Source organism: Odontomachus brunneus, unplaced genomic scaffold (genome assembly GCF_010583005.1).
Source record: "Odontomachus brunneus isolate Ranch 3 - 2012 unplaced genomic scaffold, Obru_v1 Obru_scaffold_091, whole genome shotgun sequence".
Classification (NCBI taxonomy): domain Eukaryota; kingdom Metazoa; phylum Arthropoda; class Insecta; order Hymenoptera; family Formicidae; genus Odontomachus; species Odontomachus brunneus.
In genome coordinates, this window is record NW_022639541.1 from 66,914 (window position 1) to 86,693 (window position 19,780).

At 37.5% G+C, this 19,780-nt stretch overlaps 1 protein-coding gene across 2 annotated transcripts in view; it reads left to right on the forward strand.

Moving 5' to 3' along the window:
- Positions 1-17,595, forward strand: part of LOC116848204 (osmotic avoidance abnormal protein 3-like) — a 28,440-nt gene extending 10,845 nt beyond the window's left edge. For both annotated transcript variants that reach the window (XM_032824053.1, XM_032824054.1), the window contains exons 3-9: positions 4,078-4,370; positions 7,760-8,236; positions 9,147-9,839; positions 10,554-11,068; positions 13,771-14,089; positions 15,134-15,316; positions 15,630-17,595. In XM_032824053.1, the coding sequence (XP_032679944.1) occupies positions 4,078-4,370; positions 7,760-8,236; positions 9,147-9,839; positions 10,554-11,068; positions 13,771-14,089; positions 15,134-15,239 (2,403 nt within the window). In that variant the 3' untranslated portion in view covers positions 15,240-15,316; positions 15,630-17,595. The remainder of the gene's footprint in view (positions 1-4,077; positions 4,371-7,759; positions 8,237-9,146; positions 9,840-10,553; positions 11,069-13,770; positions 14,090-15,133; positions 15,317-15,629) is intronic.
- Positions 17,596-19,780: the final 2,185 nt, after the last annotated feature.

Here is a 19,780-nt window from a genome sequence, read left to right on the forward strand (position 1 = left end):
TGCAACTGCTTATATAAATCCATCATAATTCTTACATCAAAATAATTTGTACATTCAGTAAATTATATCCAGTAAATAGTGATTAATATTCTTAGTCTTTTTGTTGTTTATATAATAACGAAAAGATTTTGCTAGACTAGCAAAAAATTTGCTGGGCCAGTAAATTATTTTTCTCCGTGTATGTATCACAAAAGTGGATTATGCAAAATATTCTCGTGCATTATTACGATATATGAAAAGTCGAAAATTATTATGCAGAATATAATTTGCTCTAAAAATAATGCAGCATATAAAAAAATTATTTCTCTGAAGTGACATTTTTATTTCTTGGAAAATTAAGTAAAAGAGATCAGATGCCATGTCTATACTGCTAGGAGCAAAAATTGAATAGAAAACAAGATTTTCTGCGAATTGAATTAATTCGTGATTCACAAAGGTTCGAAGGATCCATGCGAAACGCTGCTCGCGTGAGGCGTCGCGTCACTAAAAAGAGATAAAAGAGTGTAAGAGCGACGGCGAATACAAACACATACACACACTCACGTGCACACGGACAGCCGCGTGTGGGTAGATGGACGGTAACATATAGATATACGTGCAGCACGTGTGTCGTCATTTACAGGAAAGATGGTAAAGAGTGACTTAGCCGGTATCGATTTGGCACATATTCGCCGCGCGGCATCGATAAACGCCGCGTAAATGTTGTACGCGAAACGCCGTGCTCTTTTATCTGCGTTGCATGCAGCGCCTCCGCTCTGCGCATCATAGTTCGAATTTCTTTTGTCATACTTTGCAGGAATTTTGAGCATGTATCCCCTCGCCTCTGACATCGTCAATCAGGTTCCGCGGCGACGGACCAGAAGCCTCAATCGCGAAGGTGTTCTTGCACAGAGAAATTCAGGACTTAACTGCGCTGTTTGAATTTAAATTTCAATTGAGATAACACAGTTGTTGAGAGAGAATGACCTCAATTTCCGTGTGTTGTTACAACTAATTATCAGCGACAATACACGGAGAAAAATAATTTTGCTCTTAGCAAAATAATTTGTAGATTCAGCAAATTATATCCAGCAAATAGTGATTAGTACTCTTAGCAAATCTTTTTGCTGTCCATATAATAACGAAAAAATTTTGCTAGGCCAGCAGAAAATTTGCAGGGCCAGCAAATTATTTTTCTCCGTGTAAGAAGAACGATTTCATTTAAAACAACTTACATTCGATCGACGCTAAAAGCGAAGGCAGCGCGAAATTCAGGACTCGTCTAGACACCACCGCGCGCATACATGACGGACACCGCAGCGTGCACCCACGCGGTGTCCTCGCGGATCGTTAAATAGTTTATGCATGGACGTAGGTAATGTCAGCCCGATGCGATTCGCCTACAGCGTATGCCTACATCTGCGAGGCGATACGATGTGGTACGGAGCATGGCCTGGCGAAAGAAAGGCAGTGTGTCAATGCGCACTCCCAAGTATCGAGTATCTAACGCTCTTATCACCGGCCACGCTATATCGCGCTCCACATTTAGCGCTAAACGCGGCCGTATTATATTCGTCCGGCGTTCCTTTAACGGAAGATCAATGTTATCCTACGCCGAGAATGGTACGAGCATGTTTAGCGTTAAACGCGACGCGGGAATCGGGCCTCGCAGTTGACGGTCGATGGAGCTGCAATTCCCGTTTGCGTTTCTCCCCCGAGGAAAATTTCAACCGTCGCCTGCTCGCGCTGCCTTCGCTTTTAGCGTCCGTCGAAGTTATTTCAAATGACTCTTGTTGTCGCTGATAATTAGTTATTGAGATAATTAGTTATTGAGATACAATACACAGAAATTGAGATCATTCTCTCTCAATAATTATGTTATCTCAATTGAAATTTAAATGCAAACTATACAATTTAGTTTGAATTTAAGTTGTTTTAACCTGTAACACTATGTTAACAATTATTTCAATGTATTTCTATATTAATAGCCCAACGTGAGACTAAACTAACAAGAAAGCATAATCATTTATATTTTTATTCATAAATAATTAATGGATCACCGACAAAACTAACGTTTATGTAAACTTCTGTCAAAAATAAAAAAATAATAAGAAATAAATTGATCGATAAGTATCAATTATAATGAGATAATGCTAGTTGTAATTGAATTAACAAATGAATCATGCCCGAATAATATAGACTTGAACGAATAATCATTATATAACGTTATAAACTTGCATAGACATCTTTTAACAAAATTTTAAAAGCTTTTTAATAATATTAAATACAAGTATATTGTTAATGTTTTAATTTTATATATATATATATATATATATATATATATATATATATATTGACACAAGATTACCTTAAGTAATTTCAACAACTAACTTGAATTGCATCAACAGCAATAGCAATGAGCCGTTTGAAACAAGTTCAAATTGATTAATCCTGAAAATGTAACATAGTTATTAAATTATTTCAGTATTTCTACATTAAGTTATAGAAATAGTGAGAAAGAGAGAAAGAAATGCAATGACGTATTAAAATAATATAATTAAGGTAAAAAAGAAAGAATACATAGTACGTGGTTTTGAGGAGAAAATAAAAATTATATACATACACACACAAACTAGGTTCGCTATATTAAATGACGTTAAATGACGATATAAATTGTTGATTTCTCTACGATCGTGGGACATTCCATATGTGGAGAGACCAATCGAATGCGCTTCTTCCAGCTATAAGCTACTTAAACATATAACAACTACTTCCGTGCGCGAGACCGGTCGTTTAACGAACTCTTTATGGCAACTTTTTAAGCATATAATTGATCATAAGCCGGGATATAGTTGCGTTTCCGTTCAAGTGCCGCGGAAGGACTGCATTACGCATTCCCACACGACAGAATTTTATATTCGCGGAACTTGTCTTTTTCCGCGGAACCCGCCTCATTTGTGAGTCATCCGTATTGACGCCGATATCGTCCGTCATCGAGTATGTTTTTTACTGCATAATGCGCAACAATTTTCGCATCGATTTTACGTCGCGATAAGATTACCTTGTATTCGGGTCATTCTTTGAGCGCAAAGATGAGAAATATCGATTACACCATCGCGATTCTTATCGTATTCGCATTTGACTGATTAAAACTTTACCGACAAAATGCTGATTTCTTTCTGCAAAGTTTATATCGTACTGGTTGCACGGAATTACAAATGCTTTCACATACTGAAAATACATGCAATAATTGGAACATTGCTCGATATGTGACGAAAACAATAAAAAAATTTTTAATTTTAATTAATATCCCGAGCTTTGTTAGTTGGGATAAATTAGTTCGTAAAAAAATTCTGTGACGAGAACCCCTCCGCACTACCTTCATTTTTAACATTAGTTAAATGGAAGTTATCTCAAATAACTCGTTTCTAGTATCGCTGATAAATAGTTGTTGAGATAACAACACTCACAGAAAATGAGGTAATTCTCTCTCAACAATCATGTTAAGTTATCTGAATAGAAATTTAAATTACTATCGGGAGAAAGGGTTACCTTTCGGACAATTTTACAAATGTGCTTAATCTCAAGTGAACAATCCCAATTGTAATTGTGAAAATAGGAATTCTCTCTCTAACTAATACAATTAATGTTAGTGCGGCAAATAAGAATATTAGAAACATGAAAGTCAGGTCTCTCTAATTAAAAAACTTCATAAACGGAGTAAGAATTCTAATCGCTTTACCGATCGTAAATGCTATTTTTATAAATATCATACAATTATAGTAATTATTGTAGAAGTAAGAATTATCTCTTCAACTGATACAATTAACATTAATGCAACGGGTAAAAATGTCAAAAACGTGAAAGAGCCAGGCCTCTAATTAAAATTCTTCGAAAATAGAAATCCTAAGTTATTTTTACGAACGCAGTTCTTGCTTTTACAAATATCGAATAACGATAGTTATAAAAATAGAAACGCTTTCTCCAGCTGATATAATTAACGTTAATGCGATAGATAAAAATATCGATCGTTCTCTATCTATCCCCGTCATCTATGTGCTTATTTTTTTCTTATCAATTGCGTCACGTTTATTATAGAATGTGGTAACGATCGATCCGCTCACGAAATCCTGCACGTTGGAAAATTCCGCTGCCACCGGAAGCGGGAAGATCTACCAATTCGATGCCGCCTTCGGCACGTCCGCCACCACGGAATCGGTGTACGAGAACGTCGGCTCGGTGATCGTCGAGGCTGTTTTGGAGGGTTACAATGGCACCGTGTTCGCTTACGGACAGACCGGCTGCGGGAAATCCTTCACGATGCGAAGTTTCATCGAGCGGGCCTTGGAACATCTGTTCGAAGCGACTTCGACCGCCAGCTCCGAGACGAGGTATCGCGTCTTGTCTTCATTTTCTTGTGCTGTCGGTTGATTAAAGATTGTAACAGATTTTCTCAACGCATCCCGTATCCAATAGAAGAATTTGTTTTTTAGAAAATCTCAGGAGATGCATTTTATTATTGCATACAGAACGCATGAATGAATTGCAGATCTCGCTGATGATAAACGATGAAACTTTTAATCAGTCGACTGAGCAGCAATTAACATATACACACACACACACCATCGTGATTGTATAGAATAATAAGTGATAATTATTGAGAATCATACACATAGGATTTATAGAATCATGATATAAGTATTTAAATTGATTCTGGGAATTTGATTCTGGGAAATCTGGCTTTAAAATTTGTGTGGAAAATTGCTAGAAAAAAGAATAAAAATACAAAAATGAAGAATTCTTATCTATATTAGAGAATTATCGTGAAACTGTAGAATTTATCATAAATCTATCAATAATAGAAATTATAAGACTTAAAAATTTCATTTAAAAATATAGAGAAAAATAATAGAGAAAAAAATTATATTTATAAATTACATAAAAAAGGATATTAAGATCAGTTCTGGAAACTTTCCAAGGCGATATCAAAAAATCCAAAATAAAAGGGTTAGAGGTAAGAGCATTTAAGAGCCAAGCACAGGTGTAAAAGTGCAATCAATGTATTACAACTACGAGGGTGGTCTGAAAAGTTTCCGACCTCAACGTGAAGATAGCAGCACTTGTAAATAAAAGCTAGTGAATTTCGTTGTTCATCTGTTGACAGTTACTCACCGAAGTTTCAGCCATTTTGGACTCGCAGTTGTTATGTAACAGTCGTTTGAGTAAGTTGATGTGAGTGTTTTTGTGAAAATGGACAAAATCGAGTATCGAGCTGTCATTAAATATTTGTTTTTGAAAGGCAATACGCCTACGCAAATCAAAGATGAGTTGGATTCTGTGTATGGGGACTCTGCACCATCATTTACGACAGTGAAATTTTGGGCCGCTGAATTTAAACGTGGCCGTAAGAGCTTGGGAGACGATGAACGTTCAGGACGTCCAAAAACTGCAACTACCGACGAAAACATCGCCAAAGTTCACCAAATGGTGCTAGACGACCGCCGAATTAAAGTGAGAGAGATAGCAGAGGTTATGAACATGTCAAAAGAACGTGTTTGTCGCATATTAAATCAACATTTAGGCATGAGAAAGCTGTCCGCGCGTTGGGTGCCGCGTTTGCTCACGTTAGACCAAAAACGTGTTCGAATGAACATTTCCAACGCTCTGTTGGAGCAGTTTAGGCGCAATAAATCCGAGTTTTGGCGCCGATTAATTACTGTAGATGAAACTTGGATACACCATTATACGCCTGAAACAAAAATACAGTCCAAACAGTGGACTGCAAAGGGGGAACCGGCTCCAAAAAAAGCAAAAACTGTTTTTTCGGCTGGGAAAGTGATGGCGACTGTTTTTTGGGATAGTCATGGAGTTATTTTAATCGATTATCTTCAAAAAGGAAAAACCATTACAGGAGCATACTACGCATCATTACTTGACAAGCTGAAGGCAGAACTTGCGGGAAAACGGCCACATTTGCAGAAAAAGAAAATCCTGTTTCACCAAGACAACGCACCGTCTCACACCTCAGCGGTTGCCATGGCGAAAATCCACGAATTACGGTTTGAACTGCTTGACCATCCACCTTACTCACCAGATCTAGCCCCAAGCGACTTCTTTTTGTTCCCTCATCTAAAAATTGCGCTCGGAGGACAGAGATTTTCGTCAAATGAAGAGGCAATCACCTTCGTGAACAATTATTTTGCAGAGAAAAACGCCGAGTACTATTTCGACGGGTTACAGAGATGGGAGCATCGCTGGGAGAAGTGTGTAGATTTACAAGGAGACTATGTTGAAAAATAAAAAACAATTTTCAGAAAAAATGACTTGTATCTTTGTTAGGTCGGAAACTTTTCAGACCACCCTCGTATACAAATATATAAAATTTCTTACGTTTCGATCCGACTTGGGTCCTTCAGAAAATTAAAAGTTAAGAAAGCACATTAAAGGTCAAGCACAAAAAGAAAAACGCACGCAAATACCAGGAAAAATATCTAACTAGATCAAAAAACTTTTAACTTTAACTTTTAATTCTCTGAAGAGGACTCAAATCGGGTCGAAACGTAAGAAATTTTATATATTTATATAGTTGTAATACATTGATTGCACTTTTACATCTGTGCCTGGCTCTTAAATGCTCTTATCTCTAACCCTTTTATTTTGTGTTTTTAATAACTTAGCCATTCTTCCTTTTACTTTTTATAAAAAAATCCGTAATTAAATTAAACTTGATTGTTAGTTAAAAGTGTTCTTAATTTAAAAAATTTATATAAGGTTATCATTACAAATATATATTTAAGAGTGGATCCCCCATGTCGGTCATGTTATTGCAGGTTAGGTCATGTAGCGTTAGTATGTAGAATACATTCTGAGATAGTTTTTTAGAGTTTTCTAAAGTAACATTTGTACTTGAAAAGCAATATTTCCGAAATTGACGTCAGTTGTGTCTATTGCGTTCTGCGTCGTCTCCTGGATGACAATACGTGTTTGTGTCACTCCATTCCCTCAACAGCACGCCCAGAATCTTGAATATAATTTTCCAGTATCTCGCGCCCATAACGTTAGATCCATCGTAGCTGTATATTTGGATTCTCGCATGCGCAGTGGTATCTGTCCTGCGCATGGGCCGAAAGTCGGTCATGTTACTGCAGGTTAGGTCATATAGTGTTAGCATACATAGCACACATTTTGGGATAGTCTTTTAGAGTCTTTTAAGGTAACTTTCGTGTTTGTAAAAATGTATTTTTGCAAATGACGTCAGGTATACGTATTTCGCTCTACCATAGAAAAAGGAGGGCATACTAGGTGGCGGCGGGACGCCATGCGTTCGAGATCTGCGTATCTTTTCGTTCCAGAGAGAGAAAAATATCAAGGCCGGGACTCGAACCCGGATCTTTCGCTTGCCGGGTAACTGCTCTAAACCACTGAGCTACCTGACGTTCCACGCTCACGACACTCTCCTCTCCCCAAATAACGCTCAGATGCCGTTCGGAAGCGACATCTTTGGCGCGATCCCGAGCGCACGGCGATGACAGAGAGAAACAATGTTACTGTACCAACTGGTACAGCTGTCAGTCTCTCAAAGTCAAAGGTTGCTATCCTTTAAGACCTGCTGTCCATGTATGCTCGTCTCCATCATTGCCCCTCCTTATCTGGTGCAAACAATACAAATAAGCCCCGGGGTCGACACCAATTTTTTGGCAGCCCCCGGGTGCTTGGACGCAATGCGCCATGGGGGATCCACCAGATAAGGAATCAGAAACTTTCCGATTTTTACGTTCAGGTACTTAGCGTTGCTGAGCTACCTCGAGATCTACAACGAGCGGCTGCGCGACTTGCTGCAAGACGATACTGGTGAGAGTCTGACACTGAAGGAGGACCCGACGCGTGGTACCTACGTCGCTGGTGGCTTACGCGAGGTCACGGTGAAGGATGCTGCCGAGTGCACCGTGCTGGTGCAGCAAGGCGACCAGAGGAGAGCCGCGGCCGCGACAAAGATGAACGCGGCGAGTTCGCGTAGCCATGCAGTGCTGACGTTGTCGCTGGAGGCGATCGCCATCAATGACGATGACAAACACGGCAACGCCATCAGGAGAGGCCGGCTGCACTTGGTCGATCTCGCCGGCTCCGAAAGACAGACCAGAACCGGCGCAACCGGCGATCGCTTGAAGGAAGCTGCCAGCATCAATCTCAGCTTGTCCGCGCTGGGAAATGTCATCAGCGCCTTGGCTGCCGGTAACGGACGCCATGTTCCATACAGGTACGAAGATTCTTTTCTGGTCTGCTCATAGGATATCTCACAGATAAAAATTTTGAAATTTTTTTAAAACATACTGAATATTTATTAAAGTTTATTAACAATCAGGATAATCTCTCTTGAAATGTTCTTATGCAAAAATTATAATTTTATTAAATAAATAATACAATTATAATACAAAAACAAATATAAAATATTAAGATTTAATTTTATTGAATCTTGATATTTTATATTTGTTTTTTGTATTATAATTGTATTATTTATTTAATAAAATTGTGATTTTTGCATAAGAGAAATCTTAAGAGAAATTATCCTGATTGTTAATAAACTTTAATAAATCTTCAGTAGTTTTCCAAAAATTTCAAAATTTTTATCTTATTAATAAAATTAATAATTATAAAACAAATATAATTTTAGTTAAGAGCTCACTGTGTGTCAATGTGTATTGTGTGTGTTATTGATTAAAATAAATATTTTAATGTCTTATCGTATAAAACAGTGAAAATAACAAAACATAGCCATATACGACAAACAAAATAAAATATAAAAACAAACTTACTTCATAGTTATGTAAAAGCAAATTATCTCTTTCTCATTTAGATCAAGGAGATCTTGACATTTATTATATATTTTATAGAAACAAAAATTGCAAAAGCAGCTGCAAACGATAAATTTCTTCCTCTTAGTTGCAAAATATTTCAAGTGTTTAACAAATTCTTGCGCGAAAGACTGGTATTATTAATGTAAAAAAATAGAGAAGATTATTATTTGACTGTGAGAAAGAGAAACTTAGGAAGTTTTTATAAAATTTTTAGAATCACATTAGAAAGATACAGAACTTATAAATGTATTATATAATTTCAGGATATATAATATACAATCAGTTATAAAAAGAATATTGTTTATTCTTCAGGGACAGCAAGCTGACGAGGTTGCTGCGTGACAGTTTGGGCGGCAACGCACGTACGCTGATGATCGCGTGCGTAAGTCCAAGCGATGTCGACGCTGAAGAGACGTTAAGCACACTGCGCTACGCGGCCCGTGCGCGTTGCATCAAGAACAAGCCGGTGGTGAACGAGGATCCAAAGGATGCGCTGTTGAGGCAGTACCAAGTGGAACTTCAGCGTCTGCGAGAGATGCTGCACTCGAGCGATCAATCGACCATGGGATCGGACTCTCAACGGGAAGCAGACGAGGAGGCAGACAGTTTAAGGGAGAAGCAATACCTCGAAGAAGTGGAGAAGCTGAGGAAAGAATGCGAGAACTCGAACTTGTCAGCCCAAAAGCTGAAGGAAGAGCTGGAAGCGCTCAAGTCCCGTCACGAGTCGGAATTAAATGATGTCGCGAAGATCAATGCCACGCCGGAGAACCAAGTCCTGGACGAGTTGGACAAGGAGCGAGCGGAGAGGCGCAGGAAGAAAAGGGAGGCAGCGATGCAAGATGTTCTGAAGAAGCTAGAGAAACTGACGATCGGCGGCGAGGAGATCGGCAACACGGAGCTGAAGAAGCGCAGGGAGAGGAGGAGGAAGAGGCTGGAGGCTCTCGTAGGAGCCCTCGAGGACAACGACGCCAACGGTAGTGTCTTCCAGGTCTACGGTCAATTAAGGTTTGTTGATTGCTCGATATTTTGTTCCATTTCGAAAAAAATGCATTTGAGCGGTATTCACAGTCCAATATTATATTTAAAATCGGAAAAAGCAAAGTTTTAAGTTTGTATTATTTTAAAATACTCTACTCAGCTAACGAGATAACTCTTACAGCATCTAAGGTTAAACTGTATTTATATTATATTTGTTTCATAATTATAATACTAGCTTCAGTTAATAAGTACTGCAGTCATTATCATTTAAAGAATTTTATAGCTGTCAAATATTATAATTCACTTCTTCCTAGCACCTCACTTGCACGTCTCTATCCGTCGTTTTATACATACTAAATCCTAGCAACTAACTTTGTTTTTATATTTTTTGCCTCTTTTAATTTTATTTACATTGTATTGAAGTAGCTTTTTAGCTGGGCTGCCTCAGCCCTGCTTTTGTATGTAAGCTTCTAATTATATCTTTCTTTTAGTTTCACAAATATATTAACTATATGTGAAACAACAATAAAACTTCATTATGTACATAAAAACTACATTATGTACATAAAAACTACAAAGGTAGTAATTACACATCCTGAGTCCATAATAAAATTGTCGTTGTTAGCTTGAGAGAAGCAATCTGAAATATAAAATTAGACTATGAATACCGCTCATAATGCAATTCTGGATGCTAACATTCTGCAAGCTCAAGACGCACCTAATGAATGCATTCGTGAGCAGGTCGACAGAGGACGCGTTGAAGAGGATGACCAAGAAGGTGAAACAGCTGGAGGCGGAAGCGGCGGACCTCCAGGCGTCATGGGACGCCGAGCGTCGGGACCTGCTACGCAGAGAACTACTCACGTCGCAGCTGTGCGACCTGATGGTGCCGCAGCTCCGTCCGGGTTGTCCCTTTCGTGATATCGTTGCGGTGAGAGCGGCGGCGACGTGGTGCGACGAGCTCGGCCGGTGGCGTCTACCAGACGTATCGCCGCATATCCCCCTGCCCCCGGCCCCCGTGTCGACGCAGAGGGACGTTCTCCACCCCGCGGGGATCTCGCCGGCCAAGGCGGATCTCAACAACAACAGCAACGGCAGCAACGACGATGACGAGATCGCTGAGGAGAACAACGACGTCGAGGATACCAATAGGAGCGGCGAAAGGAAGAAATTCGATATCGCGGACATTTACTTCCGTAGAAGGAGGGTGGACACCCTCCTGGCGCACGCCAGGGAGGTGAAGAACAGAAAATTCGGTGAGTTACATTTGCATATCATGACCGGCATATTATGACCTTCGTCAGTGATCGTCGTTTAATTTTATTTCCAAGCACTAAATTTTCATCTATCTATAATACATTGAATCCCAATAATGCCTTTCACTTCTGGATATATTTCGAGCGCATTTTATCTACGTATTTTTGTATCATGACTGTTAATCTTGAAAAAGATCAACGACAGTCATAGTAAACGTAACGGTATTATACACGGTGAATGCACATATATACTATTATGAGTCTTCTATAATAAGCCATTAGTCATAAATCGTTAAAGGCAAGTTGACCAACCACAGTCAATTATTTTTGAAAATGATCAACAATAATCAACAATAATCGGTCAATTTGCTTGCTAGTAGCTTATTGTAGAAGACCCATTACTGTTGCACTTCATGTGACTGAATATAGATTTTATTCAAAATCAACAGTTATGATATAAAAATGTGTAATTATGATACCCATATATTTACAAAATGTCTTACAGCCAGAAATGGAAGGCATTATTAAAGTCATGTGTATTATACATATCGAAATTCAGTGCAGAAAATTCCAGATTTGGTGACATTATTTTTAACGCCGCTATCAATAATACGTGTTGCTATTTTTTTTTAGTCCTATGAAAAAATGTTATAAAAACCCAAGTTATCGATAGAATCTCTTTACGCGATTAACATATAAAGTAAAAACCACAGACTGCTTTTAAGAAAAAAATAAAATGATTGAGTATTCGTATTCGTATTTTCTTACAAAAAGTATTTAATGAGCGCGAAGAAATTTATAAAACAATGTCTGGATGTCTGTTTTACATACGCACCAATGTCTGAACGATTGTGTTTTACATAATGAATGTTTAATAGATTCAAATTAATATATTTCAATTATATTAAAATATTTCAAATTTTCAAAAATTCGGTGTGCTAAAAAGAGTGTGTTTGCTTCATTTATTTTTATAGTAAGATAGTTAATCTCACGAATAATTTCATTGTTTTTTCGTTGTTATTTCGAGCATCTGACTACCTATTAATTGAGTCACCAAGATCTTGCTTCGTTATAACGCATTTTAGTAATACAGTTTATTGACATAACATTGGCCCAATATTGATTATATTGGGTATATTTTGGACTATATAACCAATAAGTAGCTAATAATGGTTATAAATAAAATATGAATAAATTGTACCAATATTGTCAATATGATTATACCAATATTGGCATACATTGGGAGTGCATTGGGCCAATATAATAACTTAACCCTTTCAGACCCCACGCACATTATAATGTACACTGGTTTACTACGTCAAAATATCTGAATTAAAATATTGAATTTGTGACAGCAACCATGTATACACTTTTGGTTTGAGTATATTTTATTACTAAGATTGTATACATCCTCCATCTATCGAATTGTTTTCGAACATGACACTTCCTAACATTTCTTTTTTTTGCTTTAAAAAAAGTCAGGTCTAAAGAGATTAAAATATAGCCGATATTGGTAACAAATAAATTGCTAATATTCGGAATTCTATATTAACTATAAGATATAAGGCGTCTACTTTGCAATACTGAGTCAATATTAGGTATATTGGGATCTAACTTGTAGCCAATATTGCCACAATGGACTGTGCTACTAGGACAAATAAAGCAATTTAGTTGCGTTACAAAGAGTATAGGTTAATGAAGAGACAAGTGATTGGATGTTGTAACTGAAATTTTAAGATTTAAAAAAGAAAACACATTCTATATTGAAACTTCAATTATTCTTATTTAAACACTTAGGGCCGGTTTCACTAACTCCGGTTACGGTCAAAACTGACATGAATTGCAACTTAAAATTCTAATGGATAAGAATGACAAAGTAACTCATGTCCATCAGTTGGAATCTGACATCGTCGGTCAGATTTTGACCGTAACGGGAGTTGGTGAAACCGGCCTTTAAACAGTAAAAATATCCGAACGATTGTACTTTTACTTTAATTGCCTTAGAACTTTTACTTAATTCAACGTCATTGCGCTTTCTCGCGCCAGCAATGTTACATCTGAATGTCCGTGCATTATGACCGCTATTTATTCGCTATTCGCAAAAAACGGCAAAGAATAATTAACCGCGTAGTAATCGAGTTAACAAAGACGCGGAAGTAAGATTTCACAGTGAATGGTTCTCTCTAGTCAGCTGATCCATGGCTGAAGGGGACATCCGAGTTGCCGATTCTACCATAATGACTTCATGAGAGAATCTCGCGAATTGCGCAATCTCCTTATTAATGCGAGAAATGCATATTGTTGCGACAACGGTAATTTTATTATCTACCTCAACTGAGAGAGTGTAGTATAATTACTACCTTCAGTTTTCATATACACTGAGGAAAAAATTACCTTAAAATCAACAAATATGTTTCTGATGAGTGCCATTAACATATTTACTTAAATCTAAATTCTCTATATTTAAATTAAATATTGTTTACCTGATTTAAGTAAACAATATTTGGTTTAAATAAAGAGAATTTAGATTTAAATAAATATGTTAATGGCACCCATCAAAGAAATATTTGTTGATTTTAAGGTAATTTTTCCCTCAGTGTAGATAATGAAGTTTTATTGTCGTTTCAAAAAGTCAATATAGTTGTGAAACTAGAAGAAAGATATAATTATACAATGCAAAATTATTAATATGACATTTTCAGAGCTAGGCAGCCGGTTGAGCAGGTCCGGCGGTTCCGAGGATGCGGCGCCCATCGCGGGCGGCTACTTGCAACTGAACGCCTTGAACCTGCAAAGCAGCGCACCGGTACTCGGCGAAATTGGTAGCGGTAGTTATAGTCCGAGCCAGCGACGATCTGCGATACGGGGCGGTTGGGTCGACGAACACCTGCCTAACCGGACCTACAACTCCTTCGTTGGTACCGTAAAGAAACATCCGCCTCGCATTCTGGAAGCTTTGCCCTCGTATCCGCAAGGCAACGCACCCTTGAAGTCCTCCGTCGACGAGACATCCTTAAAGGGGTAAATGAAACAAGCTTACCCTAAGTTCCAACTGAAATTTAATGGAAATATTTTTAAATTGAAATGAATGGATATTCTCTGCTAAAGTTCAACTACAATTTTATTGAATTTATATAGTACATATAAATATTAATAAATATAAATATACTACTGTGTCCAAAAAGTAAGGTGACATTGCATTTATTTCGAAAATTCTTTATTTATTCTTGCAAATCAATTTCGTCCCCTTCAAAGTAATCCCCCCCTGATATAATACACTTATTCCAACGGATTTTCCAATCTTCGAAACAGTTGTAATAATCGATTTCAGGAATGGCCTTTAGCTCCTTCTTCGCAGCGGCTAACTGTGTGACGATAATGCACCGTCACACACTGCGCTGATTATTCGTGATTTTTTAGCCAAAAACTCGACTAATATCGTTCCACAACCACCGTATTCACCTGATTTGGCTCCATGCGACTTCTGGCTCCGGGGACACCGTTTCGAGTCGATAGAAGAGATTCAAGCCGCTGCGAAGAAGGAGCTAAAGGCCATTCCTGAAATCGATTATTACAACTGTTTCGAAGATTGGAAAATCCGTTGGAATAAGTGTATTATATCAGGGGGGGATTACTTTGAAGGGGACGAAATTGATTTGCAAGAATAAATAAAGAATTTTCGAAATAAATGCAATGTCACCTTACTTTTTGGACACAGTAGTAAATTAAATATAAATTTAAATTTAAATTAAATATAAATGTATTAATCTTAATAATTTATTAATATAAATATAAAAAATACATAAAACTTACTAAAGAAATATAATATAGTTTTATATAAATATTATTGTTTCACAATATTTAACGTAACATTGTTTAACTTGGTAAATGGTTAACTATTTCATCGCAAATGCCCCTTACTTAAGAGTTCTTTCGGTTTGCTAAATTTTTATTAGCTATTTATATATATATATCAAACATATCGCTTTAAATCTAATCTAACATGGACTCTTACACCTACTTTGAGTAGGTCTCTTTCACTTCTATTTCTTGAATATTCAACAGAGTATCCGAGCGAGGTCTACCATCGAGATTGATACCCGATAACGACGATTACACCAATCGTCATCATCCGTTCCACATAGGACACACTTGCTCGCCAACTTACTGACGAGTGAGCCGATAATTTCGCCGAAGATCCGGGACTGTGGCTGTGTTGAAGATACTAATAGAGAAGCTGTATACGAGGTATGTAACATAAAAAGACATTGAATTTTATATAAGATATCAATTAAACAAACGCATTAGGACTCACTGATTATGCTTCTGTTGCCGGAAAAGGAAATATCTTTTAAGAACTATTTCCGTCGGGGACGTGTGTACTCATGAGTCTCGGACGCGCGACACATATTAATTTAATTAAAATTAAATGATTACAATTTAGCAAAAAGTCTTTACTTGCTTACGTAATAGTCCATCTATTCGTGCTCGCTTCTTGATCTTTGGATCGATCTTATACGTAATCACCACTATTATTTTCTGATGAATAATTCCCCTGCAGATTGGAGAAGTAAGGCGAGAGATCAGGCAGAGAAAGGTCAAGGCGCTGACGTCCACGGCGGAGCTGTTGCCTCAACATCAATTGACCAAATATAAATCATGAGAAACCGTGTTTTCACTGTTAGTATGTTTATGGCGTGATCTCTTTTCTTTTTATCTCTAAATCTCAGCGATGTGTGTAAATATTGCTCACGCGTTTCCAAAAAGCGTCGCTTCTCATTTACATTTTATATTCCTGCATCCTAGGAGAAGCCTGCGACGTTTAAGACACTTCTCTAATCGAGATTTGATTTTTGCTATGATGTTACGAGAACGAGCAGTGAGATTTCTGCTCGACAGCGATATTTTTGTATCACTGATAATGCGCGTACAAATTTTACGACGAGGCCTTTTCTCACGTACCTGATCTGCCTCATTTAACAGGCCTAAAAGTGAGAGTTCAGAAAAGAAACTGCGAAACAATTTCATGCGGATATATAGAACGTGCACATACTGAGTGGCGTGCGATGAAGCAACTGGATCTGACACATTCGCTGCTCAAAATAACAGCCTTTAATAACAGAAAAAGAAAGAAAATTAATAAGTAAAACATTAATATTACTTTTATCTTATTACAACTTAAGGCGAATTATTATTAAGATAATACTGATAATAATATCGAGACAAATTATCGAATATAATACAGTATTTTTATCGTTTCTTTTTATTACTGCCAGATAAAAATTATCAGGCTTCTCATTCGAAAAGATTTTATGAAAATATTAAAAACTTGTTATTTATTTTTATTCAACTTTAAGATTCTTGTATATCCTCGTTTATTCCTTATTTATTTATTTATTTACACATGAAAAACACTCATTAATATATATTATATATATATTATATGTATTATTCTATTTATTTATTATTTATTTATTAGTTGTGTATATTATTCGATTTATATCTATTTATATTTATTGATATTTATTTGTTTACATATGAAAATCTATTAACACGCATTGAGTGTTCAGAATTAGTGTAGAGTATCTAAAAAATGATACAATAGATTATAAACTCTTGCTATATTAGTATCTTTTAAATCTTGTCCATATTAATCTCACGAGAGATTGTCTCTGCTTGTTCGCGCACGCCACCCGGTACGACGTTCGCTCGACCATCTCGCCGAATAGAGTATCCGAAATTCATCGTGCCCAGTCGGATCGTAAAAACGAGATATCGAGAGAAACTACGGGAAGGAAAGCCGTTAAACGTTAAATGTCGGCGGTTCCGCGAATCATTCACGTCGGCCAACTCGACTCGCTGGATACCACCGTCGATATCACGTAGTTACGGCGATCCAGTCTATTGTCGGATGTAGACCGCCATTGTGTCGGATCGTCCTTCTCGATTTCTCCGGTCGAGCGCTTTTTACCCTCGCTGGAAGGCAGTCTGAAGGACCAAAGTCGGCGTGAGCGTTACTCCTAAGCCGCCATGTACATTATGTGTACATATCTATTGTAAATACATATCTCTATTATAAAGTGTAGCGTGTTCACGATTCTCCTTTGATATCCACGTTAAGTGCGCGTTTTAAGGGCCATCTATAGTGGGATTGGCAGTAGGCAGTACACCGTAAGCAATAAACAAATTGACAAATCACAGTCGATTACTATAAGAATAATGATGACGGTGATTGATCAATTTGTTCACTGTTTACGTCTTACTGTCTGCTGCCGACGTAGTCGTAAGAACGTACTTATTAGTACGTGGAATCGTTTTTCTTCGTACACAGACTGGCATAATAGCCTGAGGTTAATATCTCGCTAGCAGGCTTAACCTACAACAACAAGAAGGCACAACAGCCGCAATACACAGTACAATTACAGAGGTATAACTAATATTCTCTAACAGCCGGCAGCGTCATACACTTTACGAGCTGCTTGTACAATTTTCAACCTTATGTGTAAGGTTACGTATATTCGTTACGTGTAAGGGCACACAAAATAGTATAGCTGCATGTGCATAGCACAAGACCGTCTCGACCAACGAGAATATTCCGTAAATCAATATGACAACTTTTTCCTACATGCTCAATATAGTCGAGACGGTTTTATGCTATGCACATGCAGCTATGCCATCTTGTGAGCGATGGTTCTAAAGCCGAGGATTATATAATTCTCAGTCTAAAGAATGGTACAGTATACATGACTATGCACATTCGCTCCTGGTCATCAAAATAAAGCTACCACGGAGATAGATTATTGATTTGACGCGTCGTTCACTTTACTTTAGATAATCAATAAATGATGGATTAATCCTCAGAGTATTGCTGGTCATATTTTTTCACACAGGATAATAGCAAGGATAAGAGCAGAAGAACGTCATACGGAGCGTTTAGCTCCGCGTTGCTCAAAGAGTTAGTAAGGCGTACGATTAGAAAGTTTTAATAAGCCATAACAAGACATGCTAAGGCTATTATGTCAGTCTGTGTATGCTCGGCTTCAAAATAGCTCGAACAATTTTTTTCTAACAAAATTAAAAGCCCATCAAGTAGTCACATTTGCGAATATCGCTTACAGATTTACGTGGCGATCAGTTATGATAGCAGCCGAAGTACACAGTGCAGTAAAATATCAGCTCTTTATTGGACTCTTATCTGACAGATGAGAGTACAATAAAAATCCTTGCGTATTTTATCAATCCTCCGTTATTACAGATGTGACGTTCATGAATAGTAGCTCGCAATCGTGAACACTTGATGAGCTCCCGACTTCATCGTATCTAAACCATTTTGCATGTCACTGTACACTTAGTTTCTAAGGCCCAGTTCCACAACCTCCAATTAACTTAACTATTACATTGGACTTGACCAAGCGCATTTGACATTAAGAAGAATTAATCAGAATTAATCAATCACTATTGGGGCTTAACCGGTAGTTAAAATTAAACGGATGTTGTGGAACTTGGCCTAAATGGTTTAAACTCTTCTTCCTCGATGCTTTTTCGGAGTGCAGCCGATGATCCAATGAACTTAATTTCTGGAAAAAAACATTGTCTCATTAGACTATCGGTTACATTTCGAACTACAATGAGGAAAAAGTGTTCAAGCCCTGTTGAAACTAAATATACACTCGTTCGTCATGCTGTTTTCACTGTCGCGAGCCTCCTGATCACTAATGGATCAAATGAATCGGTTTCGACGATGAACTTCATCTGTGCTGATAAAGTTTACGCCGTTTAGAAATGATCCGGGATGTCTCGCGACTTACGCAAACGCATGCATCACCCTAGATTCCTATATTCGCGACAATTATTGCGCTCACTCGATCGCTCACGAAGATACCGCTCAGGTATCGTGCGCTTTCGCGAGCAAGGAATCGAGCGATAATCGTGCACGTGAGCGGGAGAACCGATTTCTTCCTTTTCGGCGGAAGTAAAAGGGAAGGGAAGAGGCGAGGGACACCGCCGGGCGATTTACGTAACGGTTTGTATTCCCAACTCAGAGAAATCGATGATACACGATCGATTTCATGCAGACAAATTACAACTCGTGCATCGTTCTCGTCGTCATTCTTCGTCGCTTATACTTTTTTTCTTCTTAATGTTATCAAGAAGATTACATCCCTCGGCGCAGTAATGATACTTTGTAGTTCATAAGCGCGCAAAGCTTTCTAAGAATCATAATTGCGCTCGCTCGTGTACAACCAATGGCGGAAAATTGCAACACGGTTTCTTAATTTTTTTTTTGCAATGAGTTCCGTAACGCATCCGTGTCCAATAAAAAAATTGGTTTTTCAGCAATTCTCAGAAGATAAATCTTTCTGTTGGATGCCATATACGTTCTGAAGTTTATCGAGTTAATATGCATTGTAAAAAAGATTCGTCGGAACAAGTCATATAAAATACATTTAATTTCATATTTGTATGTGACGAACTAAATGTTTCAATTTTCTCATTAAAATTTGCGTATTTCTTGTTTGTATAAAAATCTCTTGTTTGTATAAAATAGACTAAAAATTCAGTTCAATGAAGCGATCATAAAACTAAGCCGACATATTATTGATTATATTTACCATCTGATTTATTTAAATGTTCACTTGTTCTTCAGGTAGAATTATTCTAAAATAATATAATAATTCTAAAGTAATATTATAAAAACATCGATCTTTCGGC